Source organism: Sarcophilus harrisii, chromosome 1 (assembly GCF_902635505.1).
Source record: "Sarcophilus harrisii chromosome 1, mSarHar1.11, whole genome shotgun sequence".
Lineage (NCBI taxonomy): Eukaryota > Metazoa > Chordata > Mammalia > Dasyuromorphia > Dasyuridae > Sarcophilus > Sarcophilus harrisii.
Window position 1 is genome coordinate 455,116,755 of NC_045426.1, and position 26,083 is coordinate 455,142,837.

At 31.5% G+C, this 26,083-nt stretch overlaps 1 protein-coding gene across 3 annotated transcripts in view; it reads left to right on the forward strand.

Annotated features, from left to right (window-relative positions):
- PDE7A (phosphodiesterase 7A) overlaps nt 1-26,083 on the forward strand; it is a 134,371-nt gene that overhangs the window by 106,215 nt on the left and 2,073 nt on the right. For all 3 annotated transcript variants that reach the window (XM_031946341.1, XM_031946343.1, XM_031946342.1), the window contains 7 exons: nt 2,865-2,960; nt 4,061-4,161; nt 6,573-6,704; nt 6,933-7,024; nt 9,224-9,368; nt 12,868-12,964; nt 13,810-13,890. In XM_031946341.1, the coding sequence (XP_031802201.1) occupies nt 2,865-2,960; nt 4,061-4,161; nt 6,573-6,704; nt 6,933-7,024; nt 9,224-9,368; nt 12,868-12,964; nt 13,810-13,890 (744 nt within the window). The remainder of the gene's footprint in view (nt 1-2,864; nt 2,961-4,060; nt 4,162-6,572; nt 6,705-6,932; nt 7,025-9,223; nt 9,369-12,867; nt 12,965-13,809; nt 13,891-26,083) is intronic.

The window sequence follows — 26,083 nt, forward strand, 5'->3', positions numbered from 1 at the left end:
GAAAATAAATATTGCTAGTAGGAAGTATAATAGCCAGTGGAAGCTAATCAACCCATGACTTTAGAGAAATGATGTTTTCTGTAGTTTATTGTGATTGGAGGATCATAGATCTAGAATTGTGGGAAATCTTAATGGTCATCTAATTCAATCCCTTCGTTTATAGAGATAATGAAATAGATATATAGAAGTGAAGCAATTTGGCTAAGGTCATGTCAGGTAGTAAGTAGTATGGCTGATTCAAAAGGGAGGCAAATTCATGAACTTTCTGGACATAGTTCCAAATCAGTTTCCAGAATGTCTTTACCAACTCACCATTCTATCTAAAAAGTGCTTCTTTTCCTATAGCTCTTTCAATACTTGTTATTTTCCTTTTTTTTTTTAAATTAAATTTTGCCAATTTTATGCTTATGAAACACTTCAGAGTTGCTCTCATTTAATTATATCTTTCTCATTCCTAGATTGACATACCACCCACTTCATCACATTGTCTTTCATATTGTAGATAGTTAATTGATCTATGAACATTGAATATGTTTTATATCATTTGTATACAGAATCATAGATTTAAAAGTTGAAAGGTACTAAAGCGATCCTCTAGTCTGACTTTATTTTAGAGATGAAGAAATGAAGTGACAAATTAAATAACTTGCCCTAAGTCACAGAAAAGCAGTAAATAGCAAAGCTAGGATTTGGACTTAGATCTACTGATTCTAAATCCAGCTCTTTCTATACCTATCATGTAATTAATTATACCTAGCACATATTTGTGTGTTTGAATACTGTGCTAAGCAATGCTACTGACCAAGTTGAAATTTATTACATAAGTGGAACTTTTAATGATACAACTAACAAAAAAAGACTTGTTTACCAATTTTGTGTGTAATATGTACCTAGATTTAGTAACTATTGGGCAATATTTCAGTAGTTTTTGGTGATTAAAAATAAAGTTTATTGTGGCCTGAAAATTTTATAAATTGAATATAAAAACTACTGATTTTCCAGAGTAGCACAAGATTAGCCAATATAAATTGATTATAATCTTCATCATTAGATAGATCATCAAAATTTATATGATCAAAGAATTGATCTGAGTAATTTTTCTCATTCACTATTATTAAAATTGTCATTTTGTATTTTGGAACAGTGAAAGAAACACTATTGTGAACAAAAGCCCTCTGGTTTAATTTGTTCCAGGCTTTATTATTAGATATCTATAAATTTTTTCCTTTGTGCTACAGGAATCCATTTTTATGTGCAATTTTCCTGATCTCCAGAAGATGGGGATATTTTTCTATGAAAGTAGACCATAGATTCTGAGCCCATATTCCCTCAGCCACAGGAAATCAATAGATTACATTCTTGTGAAAGAAATGATTGGGCATCACTGTGTAGTAATAATACTATATTAATAATGTAGGAATAAGAAGATATTTACCATTTATGGACTATTATAAAAATAATTACTAAACTTCCTAAGACAGATTAGATACTCCAGGTGAAATGTGAAAGAAACATGGATCACAATAATTTACCATTTTACAAGTATCTTCTAGACTGACATAGTTTATTTTTTCCAAATTATCATTATTTGTTTAATAAATTGTGACACTTCATCAGGTTTTTGAAAGTATTAGTTTTTGTCAGTTTCTTTTTAGACATCTCAAACTAGATGTTCCTTAAGTGGAGTCTCAAACGCAGCTTATCTAAAATAGAAATCATTATCTTTTCCTTCAAACTTTTCTCCCTTTCCAAACTTTGCTATTACTATTGAGGATACCACCATACTCTTATCCAAGTTTGCAACCATAGTATTGCCCTGGATTCCTTATTCTCTCTAATCCTCCATATCCAGTCTGTTGTCAAATTTTATTTCTCCCTTTAAAAATTTCTTGGATATGTCCTTCTCCACTTTTATAGCTACCAGTTTAGTACATGTCCTCTATATCTTTCATCTGGATTATTGCAATAGCTTTCTGATTGGTTGCCCTGCTTCAAATCTTTCCCTATTTCAAATAACCCATTCTGTATTCAACTGTCAAGTGATTTTCTAAAAATTTAGGCCTGTCCATATGCCTCTCCTTCACTTCTTGGTAAATTTCAATGGCTTTCTGTTTGCTTCCAGTATAAATATAAATTTCTCAGTTTGACATCTAAAGCTCTTCACAACCTGGTCCCTTCCTCTTCTTATAACACACTCTCACTCTCTCTCTCTCTCTCTCTCTCTCTCTCTCTCTCTTTCACACACACAAGCTATACTGATCTATTTGATGTTCAACCCACAAAACATTTTATCTTCTGACTTTATGGTGTTGCCTCTTTCCCCCCATCCTGGAAAGTTTTCCTTAACTTTCTACTTCTGGAAATGTATTTGGCATATCTATAATATTAATGTTTCTCACTATATTTAAAGACTACTCTATATGTACAGACATTATTAAATACGATGTGCCACACTTTATGGTGACTTTCAACTTCAATTTTACCAAGTCAGACGCTAAAAATGAAATGTTATTAACGTTCTATGTAAAAATGATTTCTTTTGGGTTACACTTTTTTAAAAAATAAGGATTCGTATTTTACAAACTTATTTTAAAAGGTGAATAAATACTACAAATTGTGAACCACAAAAATCATGCTTATAAAACAATTTTGAAAAGAACTATCTGATATCAATGGATAGTATGCTAATATTTTTATCATCTTCTTTGACAAAATATTCATTGGCAGCAGGAAACATGTCTTATGCTTTATTATATTTCCCCCAATACTTACAAATGCCAAATACATTTCCTGGTTAAAATGCAATAAAAATTTCTCTGTTGATTATTTATATTGGCATAACATATTTCCCTTTTTCTTTTTAGGAAACAGTCTAGTGAGCTTAACCTTTCACTTATTTAGTCTTCATGGACTAATTGAATACTTCCACTTAGATATGATGAAACTTCGGAGGTTTTTAGGTAAGAAATTCTAGCTAATGTCATGGTAGGTAACCTAGTAGATAAAAGAATTTGTTTAAATTTTTGTATTGTATCTTATGCCCCAAAATGTAAAAATTTCTTTTCTGTTTTTTCTTCTCTAAGGGACTGTAAGAAGAGTGCACACTGTAATAGCTCACGCTGTGCTCTTTTCTTACTTGATTGCTTTAACTAACAGTAAACAATAAATTAGAGACAGAAAGCACTTTAGGATTTGTTCTAATCCGGGTATTTGCTGGTTAATTTTTATGACCAGATCTCATAAAATGCAGAAACACTTGTTTCATCTGTATTTTTAGCATTTTCTCCATCACTTTTTTTAAAAATCAAGACAATTAAGAAAATGATATTTTCTTCACAGTTAGGTATATAGAAACCTAAGTTTAAATATAATGTAATTAAATATGCATATAAGATGTATGCAATATTTATTTATTAACTTAACTTTTCAAAATATATCCCAAATAAGGAGTCATCTTTTCTAACTACTAGTGGTAATATACATTTTGTATTTTTGTTCTTTGGGGTGGGAGGGGAAAGTTTAAAACTTTGTTTAAATAGAAGAAAATAGCTAAGAAATTTCCTAAAATATTTTTGACAGACACTTCAGCTTGTAGTCAGGGCATTGAATCTTAATCAAAGCAGAAAATGTTGATAGTAGCATAAACTGCAGGCTTAGAAATCATTTATTATTTTTTATTATTATTATTGAATATGTTTTACATCATTTGTATACAGAACCATAGACTTAAAAGCTGAAAGATACTAAAGAGATCCTCTAGTCTGATTTTATTTTAGAGATGAAGAAATGAAGTGACAAATTAAATAACTTGCCCTAAGTCACAGAAAAGCAGTAAGTAGCAAAGCTAGGATTTGGACTTAGATCTACTGATTCTAAATCCAGCTCTTTCCCCCTGTTTTTATTTATTAAAATAAAAATAATATTATTATTAATAATACTATAACATTATTATTATTATTTTATGTGATTACTTGAAATGTATATTAACAGATAATCTGCATTTATTATCATAGGTTAATTTATTTCTCCATTATAATTAAATTCATATTATTTTCTTTAGTTATGATTCAAGAAGATTATCATAGTCAAAATCCTTATCACAATGCAGTTCATGCTGCTGATGTGACTCAGGCCATGCACTGTTATTTAAAAGAACCGAAGGTAAGATGTTGACATTGATTCCATATACTATTAAAAGAAGAAAATATAATTTTTATGTTTGAATATTCACTTTCAAATGCTTCATATTTCTTTTGATGTCTTAAATCAAAAGTTAGTAACTTCCTATATAAAATTAGGATCTAGACTAATAAAGAGTTCTGAATAGCATGGTAGAAGAGCCTAGGTTTTTAAGGTTGGGAAATGATTGGATTAGATTTGCCAACAAAGTTGGGTCTTGAAGTTAATGATAGATAATGGTCACTGTTTCATTAGCAATAATTCCCTTGAATATTTCTCTTATTTTCTTTTTATTTGCCTGGGTATTTTAGTTTTCACCTAGTCTCCAAGCTGCTTTTCCCACCTCTATTTACTTCCCTGTGTAATTATCCTTAATACTGTTGCCAGATTAATCTTAGTAATGCAAAAAAAAAAAAAAAAATTATCACCTTTTGGCCAGTACGAGAAATGTATCGAGCAAAATTAATTTGATTTTCAGATGACAAAAATGTATATCATCTTAGGTTCTGTACTAATTTGAAATTGAATTGTACTTTATTGCATTGCCTTCAAAAAACAAGAGCACCCATTCCACAGTGAGACATCCATAATAGACTTGGGTGACCTAAAGGAGAAATAGATGACTTGTCCTTTAAAGCCCATCTCAAATGCCAACCCCTCCATAAATTTCATTTGTTTTTTCCATACAGAAATGATTTTTCCTCTTTTGGACCTCACCTAGCACTCTGCCCCCATATATGCACTTTTTTTAAAGCTAGTTAACCGAGTATGTACTTCATCTTTGTACCTATCTTCTAACAGAACTAGTAATATAGTGAAGTATTCTATACTAAATGTGTGCTTAATAAGTGTTGAATAAATAACAAATACAACAATAATATGTCTTTCTCTTGGAATGAGAAAAACTTGATGAATTTGGAATAAAGCTGACAAACTATTAATATGTCAGTACCCATTGGTATGATGTAGCTGATGAATGATGTGTTGGGCCAAGAAGTGAACAGGAGGAAAAGAACAGGCTGCAATAACTTTGGGGAAAATAAAGAATTCTTTTATTGACCCACTATTCTCCTTGACTCAAAAAAATCTATTTTTAACCTAAATTTAATAAGTAAGCTCAAAGTAGTTGTGAGTTTGTGGCTTTTTAAAAATATATATTTTAAAATTTTCTGATCTTTCTAGACAATGGAGATAGTTTATCTTAATGCATAATTTTTTAATCTAATTTTTTTTGTTTTATCTAATGCATAATTTCTGTTTTGGAGCGGTTTGAAACATTGTGAAGATTAAAGAAAATGTCTCTACTCTCTCTCTTATTGCTCACATGACCCAGAAACCTGTGCGAAGACTGTGAATCAATCTAATAGAATCATAAGATTGAAAAAAGGAATAAAATGTAAGCTGTTAGCTGTCAAAAAACAGATCAAGAAAAGTTGACTTAAGAATCATTATACTCTTTGGATTAGAAAATGTTATGAAATACATTATAAGCAAAAACTGTTCAGAACTATTAGAACCAGTGGGCAGAGTAAAAAGTATAAGAGTTCACCAATTATTTCCTGAAAGAAATCCCAAGAGGAAAATTACCAGAAATGTTAGTGTCCAAGTCCAGAATTAATGAACAATTAATAAGTACTTGTTAAATTCTTACTATGTGTCAGGTAGTGTGCTAAGACAAAAAACAGTCCCTTATCTCAAGGAGCTTAGAATCTAACAACAAATAGGTAGGGGGAGTGGAGAGGGAGACAAATGCAAATAGTATGTAGAAACGAGATATATATAGAATAAATTAGAGATGATTAACAAAGGAAAGTTTTTTTTATAGAAGATAGTATTTAGGTAGGTCTTGAAGGAAGCCAAGAAAGCAGAGAGACAGAAACTATGAGGGGGAGAATTCCAGGGATGGATTCAGAGGAAAAGCTCAGAATCAAACCAGAATGGCATGTGTAAGGAAGGGATTATGCTAGGGAGAGTGAATTGTAAAAAGATTCGAAAGATAGGAAGGGGGTCCAGCTTATGAAAAGCAGAGGATTTTATATTTGATCCTCAAGGTTATTAGGGGCTACTATAATTTATTGCATGGGGGAAATGACATGATTAGACCTGCATTTTAAAATCACTTTGACAATTTGAGTGAAGAATGGTCTGGAAGAGAAGAGAGATTTCTGTGATGAAATGAAGTAATGAAATGAAAAAGGCTTATAGACCTTTTAATTAGGTTTGCAAAAAACAAATGTAATAATTTTCATTAACTTACAGAACATCACTTTGAGAATGTCACTAAAAGAAAAGTGGTATTATATGCATTTTGGCTAATATAATATAGTGGTAGTAATAGTACAGAATTCTCAGGTGTATTCAAATGATTAATAATCCATTTTATTAAATTATAGCTTGCCAACTCTGTAACTCCTTGGGACATCCTACTGAGTTTAATTGCAGCTGCCACACATGATCTTGATCACCCAGGTGTTAATCAGCCTTTTCTTATTAAAACAAATCATTACTTAGCAACTTTATACAAGGTAAGTACAATTATAACATAAAATAAAACTTAAGTAAACCAGAATATCACATATTTTGCATGATGTTTTCTTTGTTTAAGAGTAGACATTCTCTTGGAATGAAGTTTTTAGGCAGTTTGACGAGCATTCTTTATGTTTAGAAACAATCATGAAAATATATTAACATATCTATTGCAATATAATATGTAATAATAATAAGTTAAATTAATGCTTTGCTTTTATTTTTAGAATACCTCAGTATTAGAAAATCACCATTGGAGATCAGCAGTGGGGTTATTGAGAGAATCTGGTTTATTTGCCCATATGCCATTAGAAAACAGGTATGTTGGATAGATGTAATTCAATTCTTTAGCATTAAATTAATTTTATTATGAACCATAGAAAATAATTTGACCAAAGTGTTTTAAAATTTGTATTTTTCCATTACCCAACATATTGCCATTTAACAAAATTTTGTTTTTGTTTTAATAGTAAGTAATTGAAAAAGAAAAAAAACCCTATACATCTATATCTCCAGACTATATATCTATATAGATATATATATGTATGTTAAGTGTACATTTGTAATATATTGTAAATTTGTAAGTTATTATAGTCATTATGTATACTCTTTTGGTTCTGATTTATAAGGTTCTCATGTGTGACATTTCTCATTTCCAGTACTTTTTTTTGTTTTTGGAAGATATTTATACTAGTTTTTAAATTAACTTAAGAATTTTATTAAAAACTTACTGTATATAAATCCATTCCAGTAGATTAGTTTACAGCCCCAGTCCAAGCAGGCAAGAGAATGAATCATATGTTAAGATTGTATCACCATGATATTCTCAAGTAGATGTTAAATTGGCTTCTCTTTAAGGCTAAATTCAAACAAGTAGAAAAGGAAAGAAAAAATAGGTAGAGAAAGTACTAATCCATAAATCCACTGGTTTTTAATATCCTCAAAATTCAGTTTAGACATTTTTACATACAGTATCCAAAATATTATCTCAAGTTTTTGCACTATAGACATTTCGTTTGCTTTCAAAAAGACATGTCAAGGTATATAACAAGTCAAAATAAAAGGGAAATGATAGAAGTTATTTGGGAACTGTACAATTTATAACATCAAACTGACTTGTTTTTAGAGGTGACCAAAAATGGGAATATGAAAGAGTCCTCATAAATTGAGTAATGGATGAACAAGTTATGATATATAAATATGATGCTGAACTGTTGTGCTCTAAACAGTTCAATGACCAACTCCATAGGAGTAATGATGAAACATGCTGTCCACCTTCTTGATGGACAAATGAAGGACCCAGGACAGAATAAGATAAAGTAGTTTTGGACATGGGTGAAAAAAAGTTTATTGACTAACAATTAGAAGCTATGTATGAACCAAAGGCATCATTGTATAATGGGAAAAGCATGGCTCTAAAATAAGAATTGGGTTCAAATCTCATTTTGTGGGCACTACACATATAACCAGAGGCAAATAAGTTAATCTCCCTGGCCTTAGTTTCCTTTCTATAGAATGTGGGGATTGGATTAGATGTATTCTCAGAACCTTATAAGTTAGAACCAAAACAGTGTATGTAATAACTTCAATATTTAACATCCTAAAAGTCATTTAAATTGCAATTAAGTTTAATGATCCATCTTAGCCCATAGAATTTCAGAGTTGAACTTTAGTGGCCACCTTAGTTCAGCTCACATCTGAATAATTCCCTCTATAATATATTGGATAATTGTTCATTTAAATTTTCCAAAAGTTTACCAAAGTAGAAAATTTAATCTTAGTTCTGACAATGTGTTGTGTTGTCATTGGAATATTTGGATATGACTACTTCTCTGTAAACCATCTTAGACTTAGCTTTGGTTATTTAAATAAATAAGTTCTTTTGACAAGAATAAATCACAAAATGAATATAGATAGATATGTTCATCCTGTGATAATCAGTTTAGTGGAAATTTGGATATTTTACAGATTAAAAACTTTTTTATAATAATAGTTTTTTATTTTTCAAAATACATGCAAAGATAATTTTTAACATTCATCCCTGCTGCAAAACCTTGTATTCCAAATTTTTCGCCTCTCTTTCCCTCTTCCTCCTCTCCTAGACAGCAAGCAATTCAATATAGGTTAAACATGTGCATTCTTCTATACATATTTCCACATTTATCCTGCTGCACAAGAAAAATCAGATCCAAAAGAGGGAAAAAATGAGAGGAAAAAAAAACAAGTGAACAACAGCAAAGGTGAAAACACCATGTTGTGGTCCACATTCAGGCCCCATACTCCTCTCTTTGTGTGCCAATGGCTCTCCATCACAAATCTATTGGAATTGGCCTGAATCACCTCTTTTTTGAAAAGAACCAAGTCCATCACTGTTGATCATCACATAATCTTGTTGCTATATATGATGTTCTCTTGGTTTTATTCACTTAGCTAGTTAAAGACTGAAGAAAAATTGAGAAATGTTTATGGTTTTTGTACTCTGTGTAAATATGTATTTGGTGTATTTTTATAATTCCAGGCAACAGATGGAAAACCAGATAGGTGCTTTGATTCTAGCAACGGACATTAGTCGACAGAATGAATATCTGTCATTGTTTAGATCCCATTTGGACAAAGGAGATTTATGTTTAGAAGATGCCAGTCATCGACATTTCATTTTACAGGTGACACTGACTTGAAAAACTTGTATTTCTAATGTATGACAGACATGTAGATAGATATCAGAATAAAAATGTTACTAGTTTAGAGTAGTATTCTAATTATGTATAAATTCTGAGATAATACTCTGAGTTTGTTTAATGTTTGTAAGTTAGTAGCAGGCAATATCCTTGACTATAGTATCACTTCATAATATATGAAGTTAGTAAAGACAGGTGATTATAATATTCTTTTTATTTAAAATCTGCATATACTACTCATTGTATAACTAGCAGGAAACTACATGTAATATTATAATGATGTTTTTGAAAAGGAGAACTGTTAGCATTTGATTAATAATGTTTTAATGAAACTACCTTGTAGACAGATGTGAAAAAAGAGTCAACCTGATACTTTTTAGTTGTCAACTCTACTTAATCCATACTTTTAAAACATTTATTCTATATTATCAAAAAGTTTATGTCTAAATTGTTTTAATTAGCAAAAAAATCAATTAAGTATTCAACTAAAAAAAAAAGAAAAAGAAACAAATTAGAAATGCCGCGAATCAAAGAAGAGCTTACCAAAATTGAAAGCAAAAAGTTAAGTTAATAAAATAAAAATAGGAATTATTTAATGAATGAAATAAATTAAGAATTAGCTAAACTGGCAAAAATAATGAAATAGTGAGACCACATTTGTCTTATTATAAAAATAAGAAAGTAGAATCTGCAATAGTCAAAGGAAACTATCAGAATCTACATTACCCAATCATATACTAACAAAACCAATAGCTTAGATAAAATAAATAAAGGTCAAAAGCAGATAGACTTAGAAATGAATTTTGTATTCATTATTACATAAACTGTTTGCAAAAACAATAAAAGAACTCCACCAATAACACTATTAATGGGTGTTCATATCTAAACCACAAATAGATAAAACAGAGAGAAAGAAAGCATATATAGACCAGTATATCTAATTTTGATACAGAAATGGTAAATACCTTATTAACAAATAAGTTACAATAATAATAGCTGACTTATGTTTTAGACACCATCATTCTCTCATTTGATTAAGAGTATACTCTATAAACTGGTTGGATTTATACTACAGATAAAGTTTGGTTCAGTATAAGGAAAACTGTAAGTAATAATGGATCATACTAATAATTTAAAACTATATGATTATATCAATAGATGCAGAAAAGGCTTTTATTAAAATCTAGTATTTCTGTTGCAAACACTAAAAAACGTAGGATTAAATGTATTTTTCCTCAATATAGTAGTATTAAACAAAAACTTGACATGGTGTCTGTGGGTCTATATCTGTGTAAAATATCCACATATGAAAGGAGATACTTCCAGTAAGAACAGGATTAAAGTAATGATGTCCATCATCACCATTATTTTAACTATTTACTATATTAACATGGGAATGAAAATGCTAGCTATAGTAAGAAGAAAAAGACATTAAGGAAATAAGCATAGGCAAAGATGATGCAGACTTTTGAATTTTTTAAGTAATGATGGTTTACTTAAAGAATTGTACACAGTCATTTTTTAAAAAAATTGAACTAAAATATTAACAGAGATTCAGGATATGAAATAAACCTACATAACTCAATAGAACTTCTCTGTGTTAGTAATGAAAAGTAGCAGGAAGAATCAAAAGGGAAATTTGTATTCAAAATAAGGTAAGACATGCATAGAAACTATATGAATAACACTAAAAAATCTTTACAGAAATAAAGACATAACTAAATAATTGAACAAAAATTGTTCTTGTGCAAGCCAATAATAAAAATGACATTGCCAACTAAATTAATTGCCTTGTTTAGTTATCATACTATCAGTTTATAGAGTTAGGAAAAAAAAATTTTTTTTTAAATTCATCAGGAGAGGATAGCTAGATGGTGCAGTGGATAGAGCACTAGCCCTGGAGTCAAGAGGATCTGAGTTCAGATCTGGTCTCAGACACTTAACACTTTCTGGCTTTGTGTCCCTGGGTAAGTCATTTAACCCCAATCATCTCAGCAAAAAAAATAAACAAACAAATAAATAAATAAATATTGAATTCATCTGGAGCAGCAAAATTTAAAGGGAAATCATAAAAAAGTGGAGGTGAAGGGAGGAAGAGTTTCTAGTAATAGTAATAGTAATAATGATTAAAGAAGGCAATCACTGAAAAAGATTTGGTACACAATAGCTCAGATAAACAAACTTTTAGCTCAGTGTTTAATAATTTTAAAGTCCCTAACTATTGAGGAATAAGGGGGCTCTTTGACAAAAACTGTAAGGAAAACTAGAAAGGAATCTAATTGAAACTACGTATAGAACTACATCTTACCTCCAATATTAAGATAAACTCAAAGTGGATGCATGCATAACTTAAATATAATGGGTGACATCATAGCCAAATTAAAGGAGCAAGGGAGAAAATATTTTTGGGATTTACAGATAGAAGGAAAGTTCATGACCAAATAAATAGCTGAGAGGATCACAAAAAGTATAAATTGACTATTTAGAATACATAAAATGTAGTTTTTGCATAAAGAAAACATGTGCAACAAAATTACAAGGGAAACAGTTAATGGGGGAGGGGCATTTTTGTGTAGTTTGCTTCAAGAAGGATCTCATTTTCAAGAATTTTAAGTAACTTATTCAAACTTATAAGAATAAAAAGCTATTCCCCAACTTCACTATGGTAAGACAATAAGGATGGCCAATATTCCAATGAAGAAATCTAAGCTATTGATAGCTGTGTGAAAACATTCTCCAAATCACAAATAATTGGAGAAATGCACATTAAAACAATTCTCATACCCATCTATAGGACAAATATGATTAAAAAGAAAAGTGACTACTGTTGAAAAAAGCTGAGGGAAAATAAGTGCATTAATGTACTCTTGGTAGAATTGTGAATTGATCTAGTCACTTTAGAAAGCAATCTGCTACTATGCCACCAAAGTCATTAAACTGTAGCCCTTGGAACCAGTATACAATGAACAGGTACATAGGTTTAGGAAAGAAAAGTTTTATGCAAAAATTCTTATGGCAACTCTTTTTGCAAAGAACTGCAGGCTTGGGTGGTACATGTAAGTTGTATACTTGCTGAACAAATTATAGAATATGAATTTGATGGAATACTACTGTGTTGAAGGAAATGATGATTCATTTTTAAGAAACATTTTGTGTGAGCAGAAGCATGGTGAAGTTGAGCAGCTCCAGAAGGGCAACCTGTAAAATTACAAAAACTTTGCAAAGGCTGATTCAGTCTCAACTAATGCTTATTAGAAATCCTTCACTGTTGCATTTTAGCTACTTTCCTGCACATACAGTACCGTTAGCACCCATCTCATAATATAAAAGATAATTTTTCATTTTTTAAATAATTTTTCATAATGTAATGTTAGTTTAATTTTAGCAGTGGAGAAAGTAACAGGAACATTCGATGCTCTACAATAAAAATGAAAGTATTTTATTTTTGTATGTAATGACTGTAATAATTGTTGTTAATGTCTAGATGGCTTTGAAGTGTGCCGATATATGCAACCCGTGTCGGACCTGGGAACTAAGCAAGCAGTGGAGTGAAAAAGTTACAGAAGAATTCTTCCATCAAGGTATCAGATGAGAAGATTATGGAGTCAGTTACTCACAGAATGTGAAATTTTCAGTAGTAAATGTGCCCTGGAAATCTGAAAAGAGAACAGGCAAAATTTTTCTACAATATACTACATCATTTATAGGATCCTGCTGTATACATTGGTTGACAGCTTTAAAAAAAAAAAAAAAGTATTTGCATAGTAAAACATGTAGTCTCAAAGGTTCTTTTAAGTAAGCTTACTGAAATACCAGAGGCCTTGAATGCTATGCTGGTATTCGTAGGATGTTAAAAGAAATAGCTCAAATAAGGAAATCCAAAGACAAAATATATGGACAAAATTGAAACAGATTTAGGTTTAAGTGCAGTGTGATCTGCATTATTTGCAAGCATTTCCATTTTAATGGAATCTTTACTTCATTCAACAGGATGCTAACAGTCTTCAGAGACTATGGATAATTTTTAAATTAACTTTTAAAAATCATGGAAGGATTAGTAGCCATGTTTTCATAAAAATTTACAGGCAAAACTAAGTCTTTAATTTTATCAACATTATATAAATAGCAAATGTGATGGATTTTCATCTGAGAGCCAGAAAGCCTGAGTTCTAATCTGAACATTACTATTAACTCAATTGTACACCCTTGGGAATTTGTTTAATCTCTTAGACTATTATAAAAAGATGTTTTCTGAGGTGTGTTTTCTGTTTCTAACATTGAATGACTTTATATTATAAAATGAAATCCTTTACATCTGCTGACTCAGTAGCAAGTCTTGAATCTGGGAAGGACATCAGAGACATTGTTTTACTGTTAGAAAAGTTGAGAATATTCTCAACTTTTACTATTTTTTTTTACTGTATAGGAGATATTGAAAAAAAGTATCATTTGAGTGTGAGTCCACTATGTGATCGGCAAACAGAATCAATAGCCAACATTCAGATTGGTAAGTGTATATGTTTTGTGTATTTACTTTTTGCTTTCATTTCAGTTTTTTTCAAGAACTATACACCTGTATTGTGTTTATTTATTTATTTATTAAAATATTTTTCACCATTTTTATTTTATTTCAAGTTTACACATTTGATTTTGTATGAAGTCCCCTTCTCCCCCCAAAAATATCTAGTTTAGGTAAATACAGCCTAAAAGACTGCCACATACATCTCCTTAATGGTTACTTCAACACAGTGGTTAAATTGGCTGGAAAAATAAAAATATGACCCTTTTTACTTCCTAAAAAATGTATTATTTAGAGAGAATTGTGGGAAGATGATGGAATAAGGTGGGAAAGCAAATGGCTTTCTCACATCCTCCCACAAATAACTTAAAATAATGTCTCAAATTCAAATTTAGAGTGGCAGAAGTAATTAAAAGTTAAGAGTAAGACAGTCCTTCAGCCTAAGACAATTTTTTTACTCTAGCTAATTTTTATAATATTTTTATTTTTCAAAATACATTCAAACATAGTTTTCAATATTCATCCTTGCAAAACCTTATGTTCCATAATTTTCTCTCTCCCTGTGTGCACCTCTTCCCTCTCCTAGATAGCAAGTAATCCAGTGTAGGTTAATTAAACATGTGCAATTCTTCTAAACGTATTTCCACAGTTATCATGCTACACAAGAAAAATCAGGTCAAAAGGGGGGAAAAAATGTGAGGGGGAAAAAAAGCACAAGAAAATATCAACAGCAAAAATAAAAATACTATGTTGTGATCCACATTCAGTCCTCACCATCCCTGTCTGGATGTAAATGGCTCTCTCCATCACAAATCTATTGGAATTGGCCTGATTAACCTCATTGTTGAAAAGAGCAAGTACGTCACAGTTGGTCATCACATAATCTTGTTGTTTCTGTGTACAATGTCCTCTGGGGTCTGTGCTCACCACTTAACATCAGTTCATTTAAGTTTCTCCAGGTCTCTCTGAAATCCTCCTCCTCATCATTTCTTATAGAACAATAATATTCCATTACATTCATATACCATAACTTGTTCAGCCATTTCCCAGCTGATGGGTATCCACTCAATTTCCAATTCCTTGCCACTACAAACGAATTGCTACAAACATTTTTGCACATGTGGGTTCTTTTCCATTTATTTAAATTTTTTTTTGGGGGGGGATCTTTTTGGGATACAGACCCAGTAGAGACACTGCTGGATCACAGGGATATGCAGTTTGATAGTCCTTTGGACATATTTCCAAACTGCTTTCCATAATATATCAGTTTACAACTTCATCAACAATGTATTAGTGTCCCAATTTTCCCACATTGTCTTTAGCATTCATCATTATCTTTTCTCACCATCTTAGCCAATCTGACAAGTGTGAACTGGTACCTCAGAGATGTCTTAATTTGCATTTCTCTCATCAGTGGTGATTTAGAACATTTTTTCCTGTAACTAGAAATCAGCCTAAGACAATTTAGGAAGAAATTAGGAAAATCTTAACTCCTTGGGTATTGCCCTGGCTGGAGGGAAGGTACAGGGAGATACTTATAAGTCAACTGATTCAACTAATAGCAAGGCCTAGGGCAACTGTATCAGCTGTAGCCTTAGCTTTTGGGAGCTTTCACCCCACAGATGATTTCCAGAAAAGATTTCAGATCACTCTTCCAGTGATGTTGAAGGGGATCCAGATGTGCTGAACAGATGGGTTCTCAGGCAAAGGAGAGCAAGCCCAAAAAAGAGTTTTTGGAAGAGCTTAAAAAGGAATTTAAAAATCAAAGAGGTTGAGGTAAAATTGAGAAAAGAAATAAAAATGCAATAAAAGTAAGAAAATTATGGAGGAAAAGTTATTCAGTTGAAAAAAGTGATCCAAAAACATAATGGAGGGAAAGGGTAGAAGTGCTTAAAATTTAGAATTGGGCAAGGGAAAGCTAATGACTTCATAAGACTTCAAGAAATAATAAAATAATGAAAAAATAGAAAAAAATGTGAAATATATTATTAGGAAAAACTACTTAAGAGGAGATATAATAAAAAATTGTCATACTACCTGAAGTTATAGTATAATTAAGTTTCAAAGCTCTCAGGTCAAGGAGAAAATAATGTGAGCAGTAAAAAACAATTTAAATACAATTTAAATACTGTGGAGTTATTGTCAGTATAACAAAAGATTTAGCAGCTTCTACATAAAAGATTGAAGGATGTGGAGTATTATATCCTGAAAAGCAAAGAATTTGAGTTTACATCCAAGAAAAACCTGCCCAGGAAAGCCGAGTGTAATTATCCAAGGGAGAAAATAGATATTTAATGAACTAAATGACTTTCAGGTATTCTTGAAGAAAAACCCAAGCTGAACAGAATCAAGAGCAACAAAAGGCAGATGTGAAAGACTAAATTTTCAGAGATTTGATAAGATTAATGTGTTTATTTTGTGGGAAAAGGTACTTGTGATTTTTTTTAAAACGTTATCATCAATAGTGTAGTTTGAAAGAGTTAGAAGTCTTGGAGTTGATTGATGATGGAATGATCCTAAAAAATAATATTCAATATGGAGAAGCAAATTATCTCATATGAAAGGCATGAATGGATAAATTGTTACAATGGAAGGAAAGATAGGGTAGAGAGAGTGAATAGTGCAGGAACTTTAATTCTCATTGGAACTGGATTGAAGAAGGAATAATTACACATTTAATAATGGGTTGGAAAAGTCTTCTTAGAAATAAGGAGAACAAGGGAGGGATTCTTAGAAGGATTTGCAGATGAAGAAATAGGAAGACAAGGGGCATAATAGGGTAAGAGAGGGACTTAAGAAAAGTGTGCAGATTGGACGGCAGTAGTCAGATATAAATTAGATATTTGAAGGAGGAATGAGAGAAACTAGAGACAGAAAATAGGATAGAGGGAAACAACTAGTAATTATAACTTTGTGAATGGGAAGAAACATAAAACAACAGAATGGATCAAAAACTAGAAGGTGAAATATTTTGTCTATAAGAAACACATTTAAAAATGAGATACAAAATTAAAGGAGTAGAGTAGAATTTGTTACATACTTCAACTGTAGCCAAAAAAAGGGGTAGGAGTCATGATGTCAAAGCTAAAGCTAAAATAAATGTAATTAAAAAAGAGGAACATAAATTACATTATGATACAAGTATCATCGATAATGAAATAATATCAAACTAAACATCTATACACCAAATGCAAAATTACATGTAGAATTAAATGGCAAAATTATAAATGGAATATTTCAACCTTTCTCCTTTCAAAACTAGATTAATCAAAAAGTAAATAAAAAAGAAGTCCAGCAGATTAATAAATTCTTAAATAAACTTTGTATGAAAGACTTTAGAGAGAATTAACTGGGAATAGAAAGGAAAATATTTCTCAGAGGTTCATATTATTACACCATAAAACCTTTATAATTAAATGCAGAAAAGCAAAAATATTAAGTACATCTTTTCAGATTATAATGCAATAAAAATTACATTCGATAAAGGACTATGAAAACACATTAAAAAGTAATTGGAGAGAGTATATAACCTAATCTTAAAGAATGAGTGAATTAAAGTAGTGGTAAAATAAAATGGTAAAAAAAATTTATTAAAAAGGAATGATAATAATGACAGCATATCAAAACTTAAGGTATGAAACAAAAGCAATATTCAGAGAAATATTTAAATATGTCAATGTAATTTACATCAACAAAATAAAGAAAGAGTAGATCACTGATTTAGGTATGCAATTTAAAATTCTAGAAAAAGAACAATTTAAAATTCACTGAACACCAAATTAGAAACCCTGAAAAATTAAAGATGAGTTTAATAAAATCAGATATAGGTAAATCATTTAATTAATAAGCTAGGAGTTGGTTTTATGAAAAACTAACAGAATAGATAAGCTATTAGAAATTACATCTTGTATCAAAAATGAAAAAGGTGACTATACCACTAACAAAGACGAAATTAAAGAAATTAAGAGCTATTTTGCTCATTTATATGCCAAAATATAACTAGTAAAATGAAAGAATATATACGAAAACATAAACTTCCCAGATCAACAGAAGAGAAAATAAAGTATTTAAATCAACCTGATTTAGAAAAGGAAATTGAAAAGGCCATAAATGAGCTTCCTAAGAAGAAAAAGGCACCAGGACCAGATGGATTTGGAAGTGAATTCTAACAAATTAAAGATTATTTAATTCTAGTACTAACTAAATTATTTAGAATGATAGGCAAAGAGTCCTATCAAGCTTCTTCTATGAAATAAATATGGTGGTGATAGTAAAGTAAAAAACTAGAGAAATAAAATTCTACACTAATTTCACTAGTGTTATAACACTTAAAAAATTCAAGAGACATAATTTCTGGATAGACATTTTATTAAAAATGCTAGTATTATTACCAATAAAGTGGGTCAGTGGCACTCTTGAATACCAAAGACAAGTCATGACGGGGCTTACAGTTTACGTGCCCTTGGAAGAGTAGGTTCTGCTAACAGTTGCCATCAACTGATTAGTTAACAATTAATGAGAGAAAATATTACAGTGAGAGGTAAACCTATTCCAATGACTGGGATGTAACTTTATGTCTTTTCCTTCTAAATTGTCCAGCCTTGGGCAGTCTAATCAGAGAATTTATTCCCACCCATACTTGTGGGGAACAGTGGGCTTCCCAATCTTAAATTATTTAATTCCATATTTGCTTGAATGGGGTCTGAACAAGATAGAGAAAAAAATTAATTTGATCTTATCAGCAATGCCCATCAGAGACTAAACAACCTATAAGGCTTTTGAAAAAAGTTTAGTTCTAATTTAATAATTGATTATTAATATGAGGAATAAATAATCATTTCTCTCAATATTGATCCAAAATCCTAAATGAAATATTAGCTGGGAGACTACAAACTATATCATAAAGATTATATATTATGACCAAGAGGATTTATACTAGGAATTGAGGGCTGTTTCAATATAAGAGAAACTATTAACATAATTGATTGTATCAGTAACAAAAATAACAAAATCCATATTTCAGTAAATTCAGAAAAGGCTTGTGACAAAATAACATTCATTCTTATTAGAAAACACTTCAAAACAATTAGGTATAAATTGATTTTTTCCTTAAAGTGATAAGAAGCATCTACCTAAAACTCTCCATCCACAGGCATTATCTGTAAGAGGCTAATAAGCTAGAAGCTTTTTCTTGAAGATTAAGAGTAAAAGAAAGATGGCCATTATCACTGATATTATTCAGTTGTATTGGAAATGCTAGTGAACAGTTTTCAGAGATTTGATATACAGCAATGCATATAATCATTTTGCAAATATCAAAATTGGTTTGACAAAAATGAAAGGAAATTTAGAAGCTGTTAAATGCTAAAACGGTAATTCCATAGGGTTTATCTACAAGATAGTTCATCTGTCTCTAAAATTTAAAGTAGCATTTAATTCCATCAAAAGTAAAGTGGAAGTCAAGCTTAGAGATACTTAGGGATCCTTGGCTTAGAAAGAAGGCAAATGAAATTCAGTCTTACGCTGATAGTAACTATTCATAGCAATTTTATGATGCTCTGAAAGCTATTTTTAGGTCAGCAACATATATGGTGCATCTGAATTACCCAGTGCCATTGGAACGACATTGATTAGTGAGAAGGACACGATCCTGGTAAAATGGATTGAACACTTACATAGTGTTTTTAGTAGACTACCATCAATCAATGCTAAAGCCAGTGACCAGTTACTTCAGTCTCTCTCTCTAGATGAATTTCCACTGGAAGAAGAGATTTTTGAATGCTATTAGGTTTCCTCTTATGTGGAAAAGCACATGGTGTTGATTCTATTCTAGTTGAGATTGACAAGGCAGAGGATCCAGAGGATGACTGGAAATTTTCTAGTTATACGGCAAGAGGAGGTTATTCCCCCAGACTTCAAGGAGGCCTCCATTATCCATCTCTATAAAGGTAAAGGAAATATAGTGTCCTGTGACAATCACAGTGGGATGTGGAGTGAGGAGTCTCTCATCTTTACTGGCAAGATTCTTGCCAGAGTCATCCTTCATAAGGCTGATCCTTTACCTGGAAAATGGTCATCTATCTGAGAGAGAACCAGTATGGTTCTCAGAAAGGGCTAAGGAATGGTCAATGTGCTAATTGCTGCCTGACAACTTCAGAAGTTCAGAAGAACAAAACAGACATCTGTACACAAATGTTTGTTGATCCAATTAAGATCTTTGATACTGTCAGTTGTGGCGGCTTATGGAAAATTACATCCAAATTTTGTTACCCAGAGAAATTCATCAGTATTGTACATCATTACCATTTTGGAGAGTAGTTTGGAACTATGCTCAAAAAGTTATCAAACTGTGCATACCCTTGATCCAGCAGTGTTACTACTGGGATTATATCCCAAAAGTTATAAAGAAGGAAAGGGACCATGTGCACGAATGTTTGTGGCAGCCCTTTGTAGTGGTGAAACTGAAATGGGATGTCCATCAGTTGGAGAATGGCTGAATAAATTGGGTTATGAAAATTATGGAATATTACTGTTCTGTGAAATGACCAACAGGATGATTTCAGAAAGGCCTGAGAGCTTACATTTGATGCTGAGTGAAATAGCAGGACCAGGAGATCATTATATACTTCCAACAATACTAGATGATGACCAGCTGATGGACCAGGCCATCCTCAGCAAACAGATCAACCCATTTCTAATGGAGCAATAATGAACTGAGCTAGCTATGCCCAAAAAATAACTTGGGGAGATGATTAAAAACCATTATTAAATTCAATCCCATATTTATGCACACATGCATTTTTGATTTTTCAAAGCTAATTGTACAATAATTCAGAGTCATTCTTTTGTACACAAAATAATTTTTGGTCATGTATACTTTATTGTGTATCTAAGTTATATTTTAATATTTTAACATCTACTGGTCATCCTGCCATCTGGGGAGGGGTGGGGTAAAGGGTAAAAAATTGAACAAGAGGTTTAATTTTAATGCTGTAAAGTTACCCATGTATAAACCCTTAAATAAAAGGCTAAAAAAAAAAAAAAATAAAAATTAAAAAAAAAAAAAAGTATTGTACATCATTTTCATGATGTCATGCTTGCCTGGTTTTAAAAAAAGAGAGAAAAAGAAGCTGTTGCGCTTTCTCAGTTGCCAGCAGAGTGAAGCAAGACTGTGTAGTTGCTCCCATGCTTTTTAGCATGATATTTTCAGCAATATTGTCAGGTAGCCTTCAATAAGGATGAACACAGTATCAAGGTTAACTACTGTATCAATGGTAACTGATTTAACCTGAAAAGGCTACAAAACAGGGAGATTTGGTGTATGAATTTTTGGTTGTTGACAAATGATTGATGACAGAACCCAGTGCAACCTATAATGCTGAGATGCAACAAAGGATAGATTGATTTACTGCTGCTTTTGCTAATTTTGGTGTAACATGCTAAGAAAACACAGGTTTTCCCCCAAGCTGCACTGCACCATCCATACATGGAGCTATCAATTGCAGCAAATGGAGAAATTTTGAATTCTGTGGATAAGTTCATTTAAATTGGTAGAATCCTTTCTAGGGAATGTATATATAGATGATGAGGTTAATGCATGCATTGCCATAGCTAGTTCAGTGTTTGAGAAGCTCTGAAAGGAAGTATGGTAAAGAAAAGGTATTAAAGAGCCTATGGAACAGATTTCACAAACATGTAACAATAAACCTGGAAAGTCTACCACCACCATGCATGCAAGGAAACTGTTGTTTCTATATGAATTAGTTTAGGAAAATTCTAAATATCACCTGTCAAAAAAAGGGCCCAGACACTGAGGTACTTTCTTGAGCTAAACTGCCCAGACACTGAAGTACTTTCTTGAGCTAAACTGCCAAGCATTCAAACTCTATTAAAGAGAATGCAACTCTAGTCATGTTTTTCAAATGCCAAACATACGTTTGCCTGAACAACTTTTACAGAGAACTCATGCAAGGAAGGTACTCACATGGAGGAAAGACGTTCTTGCATGGAGGTCAAAAGAACATGTGTCATATCTTAAAATATATTATTATAAAGTGGTTATCTATACTGACTAAGAAATGGAATGGTGGATCAGTGGAATAGAATAGATATATAATACACACTAATAAATGATCATAACATTATGTTTTAAAATGCAAAGATTTAGGGGCACCTAGGTGGTTCAGTGGATAGAGCACCAGCCCTGAAGTCAGGAGGACCTGAGTTCAAATCTGCCTTCAGACACTTAACATGTTTTAGCTGTGTAACCCTGAGCAAGTCACTTAACCCCAATTGCCTCAGCAAAACAAACAAATAAATAAAATGAAGATTAATTTGTGTGTTATGTGTAATTTTTAATGTAAAGATTTAATCTTTCAGGATAAAAATTCATTTGGTAAAAATTGGGAAAACTGGAAAAGTCTGACAGATAAAAACCTAAGTATAAACCAATATCTTACACATTTACCCCAGGATAAGGTTAAAATTGGTTCTTGGACATTAATGGAGATATCATAACTCAATCAAAAGAACATGAAACATATTGCCTATCAAATTCATGAATAGGAGATTTTATGAATAAACAAGCAATAACACTGTGGGATATAAAATGAATAATTTTGAATACCTTACCTTAAAAAGTGTACAATTAAAACTAATATAATTAAGATTAGAAGGAAAATAATTGGGAGAGGGGTTCTATGAACATTATCTCAGTTAAAAACTTTATATCTCAAATATATAGAGAACTTTGTCAGATTGACAAGAATATGAATCACTGTCCAATTGATAAGTGGTCAAAGAATATGAACAGGCAGTTTTTGGAGGAAGAAATCAAAATCTATATATAGTCACATGAAAGCCATTTTAAATCATTATTGATTAAAGACATCCAAAATAAAACAACTTTGAGATGCCATCTCACACCTACCAAATTGGCAAAAATGATAGAAGGGGGAAAGTATCAAATGCTGGAGGAAGTGTGGAAAAATTGGGCTATTAATACACTGTTGTTGTAACTGTGAACTGATTCAACCATTTCAGAGAGCAATCCGGAACTGTTATGCCCAAAGAGTTATAAAACTATCTGTACCCTTTGACTCCACAATATTAGGTCTATAAGGTCTTTTTCCCATGGTGATCAGAGAAAAAGGGAAAGAACCTATATGATCTAAAATATCTATAGCAGTTCTTTTTGTGGTGATAAAATTTGGGGAATTGCTAAATAAGTTGTAGTATGTGGTTGTGATGGAATATTCTTCTTTTTTTTTTAATAGCCTTTTATTTACAGGATATATGCATGGGTAACTTTACAGCATTAACAATTGCCAAACCTCTTGTTCCAATTTTTAACCTCTTACCCCCCCCCCCCACCTCCTCCCCTTGATGGCAGGATGACCAGTAGATGTTAAATATATTAAAATATAAATTAGATACACAATAAGTATACATGACCAAAACATTATTTTGCTGTACAAAAAGAATCAGACTCTGAAATATTGTACAATTAGCTTGTGAAGGAAATCAAAAATGCAGGTGTGCATAAATATAGGGATTGGGAATTCAATGTAATGGTTTTTAGTCATCTCCCAGAGTTCTTTTTCTGGGCATAGCTGGTTCAGTTCATTACTGCTCCATTAGAAATGATTTGGTTGATCTCGTTGCTGAGGATGGCCTGGTCCATCAGAACTGGTCATCATATAGTATTGTTGTTGAAGTATATAATGATCTCCTGGTCCTGCTCATTTCACTCAGCATCAGTTCATGTAAGTCTCTCCAGGCCTTTCTGAAATCATCCTGTTGGTCATTTCTTACAGAACAGTAAGATGGAATATTATTCTGTAAGAAGTGATGAGCAAGTTGATTTTAGGAAAATATGAAAATATGCATGAGATAATGAAGAGTGAAATGAGCAGAATAAAGAAAACATTTTATGCCTAAATAGCAGTTTTTTTTGAAGAGGTAATGTGAATAACTAAGCTATTCTGAGTTATATGAATATTCAAATCAGCTACAAAGAACCCAGAAAGGAAGGTGGTATTCTTCAAAGAAAGACTTGATAATGGAACTATTTATTGTCTGTCTTTTGTTTGTATGCATATGAGTAGGGTGTGTGTGTGTGTGTGTGTGTGTGTGTTGTGTGTGTGTTGGGGGGGCAGGGAAGAGTGATTTGCCTTTTCTAGTATGGGGTTAGGAGGGAGGAAAAGAAACAGCTTGAAATTCAAATGTAACCAAAAAAAAAACAAACCCTATTTTTTTTTAAAAAGAAAAACAAAAAACTAATTCAAAAGTATTCATATTATATGAGAACACTGTCCCAACATGCTTTTATGTCCAGTTTCCTGCCTTTTTTTTCACCCATCATTTTTGTTGTCTTTTTTTGTTCCGTCACAACTATCTTCTACCCTTTTTCTCATTCTTAATGGCTTCAACAAAGTTAAGCTGCTTGCTCCCTCATGTCCACTTCTTTCCTGTAGAACTTGCTACATTTTTTTGATGATTACTACTTTCTTTACCCACCAAAAAATGATTTATTTCTATGTGTCCCTTTCTTTTGATTATCACATATACAAAAGAGGCATATTTATTCAACATAGTTTTCTATTTGATTTCTATCTTATATTTTAGATAGTAAAGCTACTTTCTATTCCAACCTTTGATATTTAATTTGAATTAGTTTAATTTAAATCACCAAAGTTCTTATAAGCCACTAACTAGATTTCAAAGGGTAAGCCATCTGTTATAATATATGACCTAAGTTTTAATTGGCAGTTCAGAAATGTAATACTGTTTTATCCCTGATAGTACCTATAATCTAGTAGTTTCATTGATTATTATTACTAAATGAAGAATCTGATCAACTAGTGGACAAGAAGCAGAATCCTGTTGTTTGAACCCATTGCTTTCTCACTGCATACCCTCCAGTAACTCTTAAACCTAAATTACATTATTACCCAGTGTTCTGTGATATTTTTTCTTTACAATTAGCTAGAAAATATTTTGAGTTTATTGATGTCTAGGAAAAAAAGAGCCTTTGGAATTTTTTTGTAATTCATTTTAGTTCCAAAATTAATCTGAAGTTTGAACTCTTAAATGTTTCAGGTCTTTATCCTTGCACTTATTCTCACACAGCAGGATAATTTAATGATTCTTTGATCCCATTTTGGACTCATTTCATCTAAGAAGCTTTTCCTGATTAGAGATCAAATAGTATTTTTAGACTCTCCATTCCCTTTAATTTTTCTCTGAATAAATTTTTATTCAATGTATTATTCATGGGTCATTTCAAAATTTTTGAATAGCAATTCATCTTTGATATTTTTTTATGTGTATATTTGTATCTGGCTACTATTGTAGCCAGATTGCAGATCCTTCCTGAACTTGTATCCCATCTCTTTCATTTATTATCTTGCTAAGCCTGATGTACAACGTTTGGTTTTACTGAGTCTTAGCTTTTTCCTCTGTAAAATGGAAATATAAAACCTACCTCATAGGATCTTTGTTGAGTCAAATGCAATAATATATGCAAAGCATTATGTGAATTTTAAAGGGTTGGATAAGCAACTGTTTAGTAGTGAAAATTAGTAGGAATGAGAATGTGCAAGTATATTATTTTTCTCCCTCATAGATACTAATTATCAAGATAACTAGTGTGTCTTTATTCTAGTAAAAGTTTGACTCTGTCTTCAAGGAATTGAATTTATCCAGTGCTCAAAAATTGTCATTGTTTACTTTGCATATGTTTAGTATGTACTTTATTATATTTCTCTCCCCTTAGAGCAAACTTTTAGAGGACAGAGAACTATTTTATTTTTGTCTTTATCTAAATATGTCTTTCTGTCTAGTATAAGAATTGATTCAGAGTTGCCACTTACTGAATTGAATGTCACTTGCATAATAACAATTGACATTTGCATAATGTCTATGGGTTTAAAACCCTTCCTATGTAGGATCTTATTTTTTGATATTAAAGCTTTTTATTTTCAAAATATATGCATGGATAATTTTCAACATTCACCCTTGCAAAACCTTGTTTTCCAAATGTTTTCCCTCCCTTCCTCTCACCATCTCCCCTAGACGGCAAATAATCTAATGTATGTTAAACATGTGCACTTCTTCTATACATATTTCCACAACTACCATGCTACACAAGAAAAATCAGATCAAAAAGGAAAAAAGACAA